Below are 6,950 nucleotides of genomic sequence, written 5' to 3'. Positions count from 1 at the left end.
AAAAAAAACACCTTAGAGGTGTTAGTTTTCTTAGGTTTTTCTGTTCCTACTCTCTTGGACGTAACTGTTATTAAATCCTAAATAAATATTTGCTAAATGAGTCAATAAAATAAAATTAAGTGGTTTAAAGTTGATATCTACCAATACCTTGAAAGTTCACCTAATTCAATGCAGAGTGGGCTTTGAATATGGCTTGTCTTAGAAGAATTCTCAGGAGATAATGGAATTTGAGACTGAGCTAGAATGCCATTGATATATGTGAATAACTCAGAATTTATGAGTAGGAGGTTTTCAATTTATCCTCATTTACTGGAGATTTTCTAGACCAGGAATTAATCTAAGTTTGGAGATGACCCAAAGTGATACTCTGGAGCTTGGAGACAGAACAGAGGGGATGATAGAACAGGTGGGGAGTCTTTCTCTTGGCAATGCAAATGCTCTGGAAATTGCAATTGAAAGTAGATGACAATCAAATTTAATGCTGATAACATGATAGATTTATAGGTTTATAAACTAGAGAGAAATTTGATTTGGAGAGTTATGGAATGAATAAGTCACAGGGATGAAAAGTACAGCATAGGGAATAGAATCAATGGTATTGTAATGCATTTTATGGTGACAGATGGGAGCTACACTTATGGTGAACATTGTATAACATATAGAGTTGTCGAATTATGATGTTGTCCCCTTGAAGCTAATGTAACATTGTGTGTCAACTATACCCCAATTAAAAGAAATACTAAAAAAAAATTTATTTGACCCACAAGTTAAGCCAGTCAATAGGCTGGGCAAATATTCATTTTGACTTAAATTCTGCGTGTCTGTGGAGATAACTATGACTATTAATTATTATGTGGAATAGGCAAAATGTATACTGGTCTGTAAGAGTTTGAAAGAGTTATGATATAAATATGATTGAAAATTTTATAGCTTTAAAGGAATTTCGCTTGAATGTTTGTCAGCCACTGCTTGGAAAACTGAGACTTTTTATATTATGTATATTATATGTCCTCTGCAGGATTAGAGCAGNGTCCTCTGCAGGATTAGAACAGTTTGTTGGAAGAATGCAAGATTTTCGATTATACCAAGTGGCGCTTACAAACAGGTAAGTGTGGTGTTGTAGCGCTCAACAGGTGTAAGAGTGATTCCTGAAATCACTTAAGTAGAAGTTGCAAAAGATTATATTATTTTCATCTTTACAGCATTTGACAAATATCACCTAATGTTTACAGTGTTTCCTTTGGTTTAGTTTATGGTTGTTATTCACTAGTGCTACTCTGTTGGGTAATTCCTTAAAATACGAAATTGACAAAATTCTTTACAAAGGATTTCCTCTAAGGAAACTAGATTTTTGAACAAGTTGTATTATAGAATTTGGGGTACATTGGTTTAAATATTCTATATGAAGTAGTTTCTGATAGGTAAGAAACTGCTATATCTGCCTTTTTAAATTGTTTTGTTGAATTTATAAGTACTGAGAATTTAGAAAAATGAAAATGATTATTTTGATATATGGGAAAGTCTCAAGAGACTGAGAGATTAGACTTGAAGATAAGAAGAATGAGTAATTTTGTTATATATTTTCTGTTTCCAGTGAACAAAAGTTACATAGACTTGGACTTGTGTTAAGTATTTCCTCATCTTGAGAATAGGTGGGAAATCTTTCCTAGGGATTCTTGAGGACACACAGATTTTCATTCTCTTCAGAAATGTTCAAGTAAAATTCTGCTTAGATGTCTCTGAAGTTTCTTTCCCAAGTAATGATTGATTATATAATAGTATATTGTTCTATGGACGNCTAGGGATTCTTGAGGACACACAGATTTTCATTCTCTTCAGAAATGTTCAAGTAAAATTCTGCTTAGATGTCCTCTGAAGTTTCTTTCCCAAGTAATGATTGATTATATAATAGTATATTGTTCTATGGACAAATTGATGTTGTTTACTTCTATTAAGGATAAAAAAGAATGATGTTTATTCATATTTCTTAAAGGAAGATGTAGATTAGTGTGGTGAATTTCCAAATGACAGGAGTAGTTCTTGTCAATTTGAGAAGCGTTGCTCCTGAGGTGCTGCTATGGTCAGCGGTATGTCCATTAGAAATACAAACATTCTTTACTAGTTTATATAATCACGAGATACCTGAACAAAGGGTGCTGTAACACTCAACACATTATTAGGGAGATTTCCTGCCAGCTGTCTCACTACCCTTTAAATCACCTCTCTAAAATTCTAGAGAGCAGTGTTGCAATAATTTGGGGGGCTAATGAAGTTTTTCCTGGGGGCAAAGATAGCACTTTGGTCCCATTCAAAACCTGGTATCAATTGGAAAATATCAATAAGATTTAAAGAAGAAGGTGTGATTTCATGTGATTTAGTGAATGGGAAAGACAGCCTCACTCTATCCCCTCCCACTGAAATCTGAAGGAAGAAGACTAGTCTCTCTACTTAGACCTGGGTTACTGTTGTTGGCCTACATGAGATGTCTGGAAAGGTATTATGGGAAAGGATGCCTATAAATAGAATGACTAATTCTGACCTAGAACAGGTATATTGCCCTTAATGGAAAAATTAAATATGTCTGCCTGGAATTGGCATTATTCTTTGACTGTTGGCAGCTGCCAGGTGATCCAAAGCCACTGAAGCACTTTAGGGTGCCAAAATCTGTACTGATGAGTCACAGGAAGCCACTGACAAATGATCTTGGCCTCAGTCCCTTTACTTAAAACAGCAGCAGATAAAATGATACTTGTTTTCTGATTTCTTTCCCATGGATGAATTGGAGACCCTATCTATAACTCTTAGCATTTTCAATATATTATTGTTCACTTTCAGGATAAATAAGTTAAACAACCTAAATGAATGTTACCTTTCTTCTTCATCACAAATAGGTACAATAAAATATTATGATATTTAAATAAATGTCTCAACAATCAGAAACGGGCTTACCCATGCTTCTCAATGTAAAAAGTTGGCACTTAAGAATTTATTGTTTCTAATATCCATTTTATGAGTTTGTTTGTTTGGCCAGGAATGAGTTTGATTTTATGTTCTGTTTAGGAAATAATTAAAATTAAATGGATAGTAATCAAAGCATTAAAATAGCGATATTCATTTGTAACAACTCTTGGAAATTCTATTAGTGCTGAGCTATTTGTTCTTACAGTCTGCTTCTCACACCCACAGGGAGATTCTGGAAGTTTTTTCTGGAGATCTGTTCAGATTGCATATCCAGTCACATTGCCGCTGCCCTGGGAGCCACCCTAGGGTCCATCCTTTGGGACAGCGGTACTGCATTCCTAATGATGTGGAAGATACAACCACTGATAGGGTGTTACGGCTGAATACTGAAGCCCATCCACTTTCTTTTGTCAATGATAATGATATTGGTACTTCTTGGGTTTCACAAGTGTTTACAAATATTACCCAGCTTCATCAAGGAGTGACTATTTCAATAGATTTGGAAAATGGACAGTATCAGGTAATTTGAAATAATGGGGTATATTAGTTTCCTGTAACTGCCACAACCAATCACCACTAATTTAATGGCTTAAAACAGCAGACATTTATTCGCTTTCAGTTCTGAAGACCAGAAGTACAAAATGAAAGTATTGGCAGGGGTATTCTCCCTCCAGAGGCTCTAGTGCAGAATCCTTCCTTGCTTCTTCCAGGTTCTGGTGGCTCCTGGTGTTTCTTGGTTTATGGCCACATAATGCCCATCTCTGCCTCTATTTGCAGGGGCCTTCCTCCTTGTTTCTCTCTGTGTGTCAGTTCTTTCTCCTTGTTCTCTTATAAGGCCCAGCCTTCATCCAGGATGATTTCATCTTCAGACCCTTAACTTAATTACATCTGAAAATACCCTATTTCCAAAGGTCACATTCATAGGTGCCAGGAGTTAGTACTTCAAAGTATCTATTTGGGGATGCAGTTCAATCTACTACGAGGTGAATTAGGTGATTGAACATTACTTCACTAAAGTAGTGTATAATGTATGAAATAAAAATGTCTGAAAGAAAATGCACAGGGCCTGTTTTTCTTAGATATTTGTATGAAGTCATATGAGATATTGAAATTAATTCTTTTTATTATTAAGTAGCACAAATTAATAAAAACTGAGGTGCTTATTTTAAGTAACTAAAGAACATATACAACAATTATCTCATAGAAGTAATATTCTTTTTCCATGTTTTTATAGCAAACTTAACATTAATTTATACTTAATTTATAAAATCCTTGGGAAGGGATGGATATGCAATTATAGAATGTGTTAATTTTACTATAGGGCTACAAAGTCTCTGGATGTCTGGTAAATATTTGATAATTAACATTATGAGGAAGTAAGCTATTATTTTTGAAACTAAAAATTCCCTGGTCTGATTTACACTGATGGGTCAAACTTAAAACTTTAAAGATAATGATTAATTTATCCATTTTCAGGTGTTTTATATTATCATTCAATTCCTTAGTCCACAACCAACAGCAATAAGGATTCAAAGGAAGAAGGAGGACAGCCTAGATTGGGAGGACTGGCAATTTTTTGCTAGAAATTGCCAAACTATTGGAATGGAAAATAATGGAGAATTGGAAAATCCTGATTCTGTCAACTGTCTTCAGCTTTCCACGTATGAATATTTAACAAATAATTATCTTTGAAGACGTTCATTTTAATAGACTAATGGGTTAATAATAAACATTAGGTAAATTAACTCATTAGGCTGGTAGAGACTTCCCTCCACCACCAACCTTCTTGAGGCAGATTCTTCTAAGACTCCCCCCTAAATTGAGTTTTAAACTACATTTAAAGTTCTCATAAAAGACTTGAGAGTATCTCTTGTTTATAGTCTCATTTGGACTTTGTAATCTGATTATCAGATTGTTTTAGCAAGTTATCTATATTAATAGAATTTTATTATGCCCTAAAGGAAATGTTTTACTATGTTTTTCTGTGATGCAATTATACTGTTTGCACATGAAATATCTGAGGTGTGTTTATTTTCCCAGAATGAAGAATTTAAGCTGTTACTAATATTGTGTAGTTATGTTTCAAAATTGTGATTCTGCTTTGTTAAAAATATGAATGCTTTTTATGACTTCAGATTTCTTTCATCAACAGTTTTACTCCATATTCCCATGGTAATGTCACATTTAGTGTCCTAACACCTGGACCAAATCATCGTCCTGGCTACAATGACTTTTATAATACCCCATCTCTTCAAGAGTTTGTAAAAGCCACACAAATAAGACTTCATTTTTATGGACAGTACTATACAACTGAGACTCCTGTCAGCCTCAGACACAGATATTACGCAGTCAATGAAATCACCATCACTGGGAGGTAATGTTCATACCAAGCTTTGATTGCAGGGTCCTTTTCACTATGAGTTTTGTTTTTAACAAGATTTTTGTCATACTTATTTAAAAATACATTAAGATTTAGAGCAAGCCAGATTCCAAGGTTCACATTTTGAAATGGTTTCCTACTTTAATATTTTTTGGAAAGATTTGTATCTAATTCTTTTCTGTATGTAAGACCACATTGTTATGGAATAAATTTTCAAAAGCTCAAATTGGGTTAAGAAAGTATGATACCCTGAATTGGGCTTAGAAATAATTTACCAAGTGTTTTCCTAGGTTTGTTCTGGAATATAACTTCCAAGTATTCTTGAAATCAGAGAGCAGGAGCTAGATTTCAAGTTACAACTATACTACCAGCTAGTTTGTAAGTACGGGGTTTGGTCTCCCTGAGTTCACAATTCACAATTTTATGGGGGATATTTGTCTTCCTAGGAAGAAAAATCTAATATTCCCTAAATAATTTATAAACATCTGATTATAATTGAGATCATGGCTCACAATATATCAAAACATGGTTAGCTGGAAATACTCTCTGGTATGGAAATGGTACATATAGATTATATTTGTGCTAGATGAGTGATATGCTCTGTACATAAAGTACATCTTTGAAAACAGACCAGAATACCAAACTGTGAGTATTGTTTGTTTAGTAATAGCATAATATAAATAATAATACTATTAAGTATTCACCATCTAATTTGGGGGGAAAAACCCAAATAATTGAAATATGTTAATTTCATTCTGCAGTTTATTTTAAACCTTATAGTTTTATTTTATTTATTTCTTTAATAATTTTTATTTTGTTATATTAGTCGCCATACAGTACATCCCCAGATTTTTATGCAATGTTCCATGATTCATTATTTGCATATAACACCCAGTGCACCATGCACTATGTGCCCTTCTTAATACCCATCACCGGCCTATCACAATCCCCCATCCCCTTCCCCTATAAAGTCCTCAGTTTGTTTCCCAAAGTCCTCAGTCTCTCATGGTTCATTCCCCCTTCTGTTTACCCCCCTTTCATTCTTCCCTTCCTTCTCCTACCGATATTCCTATTTCTTATGTTCCATAAATGAGTGATACCATATGATAATTGTCTTTCTCTGCTTGACTTATTTCTCTTAGCATAATCTCCTCCAGTCCCATCCATGTTGCTGCAAATGTTGTGTAATTGTTCTTTCTGATGGCTGAGTAATATTCCATTGTATATATGGACCACAGCTTCTTAATCCAGTCATCTGTTGAAGGGCATCTCAGCTCCTTCCACAATTAAGCTATTGTGGACAATGCTGCTATGAACATTGGGGTGCATATGGCCCTTCTTTTCACTATGTCTGTCTCTTTGGGGTAAATACCCAGTAGTGCAATTGCTGGATCATAAGGTAGCTCAATTTTTAACTTTTTAAGGGACCTCCATACTGTTTTCCAAAGTGGCTGTACCAACTTGCATTCCCACCAACAGTGTAAGAGGGATCCCCTTTCTTCACATCCTCTCCAACAATTGTTGTTTCTTGCCTTGTCAATTTTTGCCATTCTAACAGGCATAAGGTGGTATCTCAATGTGGTTTTGATTTGAATTTCCCTGATGGCTA

General features: G+C 34.6%; 1 protein-coding gene across 1 annotated transcript in view; it reads left to right on the top strand.

Annotated features, from left to right (window-relative positions):
* USH2A (usherin) overlaps positions 1 to 6,950 on the top strand; it is a 729,748-nt gene that overhangs the window by 55,758 nt on the left and 667,040 nt on the right. Inside the window, exons 4-7 of the mRNA XM_034667668.1 lie at positions 1,042 to 1,105; positions 3,187 to 3,481; positions 4,438 to 4,622; positions 5,114 to 5,335. Coding sequence (XP_034523559.1) covers positions 1,042 to 1,105; positions 3,187 to 3,481; positions 4,438 to 4,622; positions 5,114 to 5,335 — 766 coding nt within the window. The remainder of the gene's footprint in view (positions 1 to 1,041; positions 1,106 to 3,186; positions 3,482 to 4,437; positions 4,623 to 5,113; positions 5,336 to 6,950) is intronic.

This window comes from Ailuropoda melanoleuca, chromosome 8 (assembly GCF_002007445.2).
Source record: "Ailuropoda melanoleuca isolate Jingjing chromosome 8, ASM200744v2, whole genome shotgun sequence".
Classification (NCBI taxonomy): Eukaryota; Metazoa; Chordata; class Mammalia; order Carnivora; family Ursidae; genus Ailuropoda; species Ailuropoda melanoleuca.
This window is presented reverse-complemented; position numbering and strand designations above follow the sequence as displayed.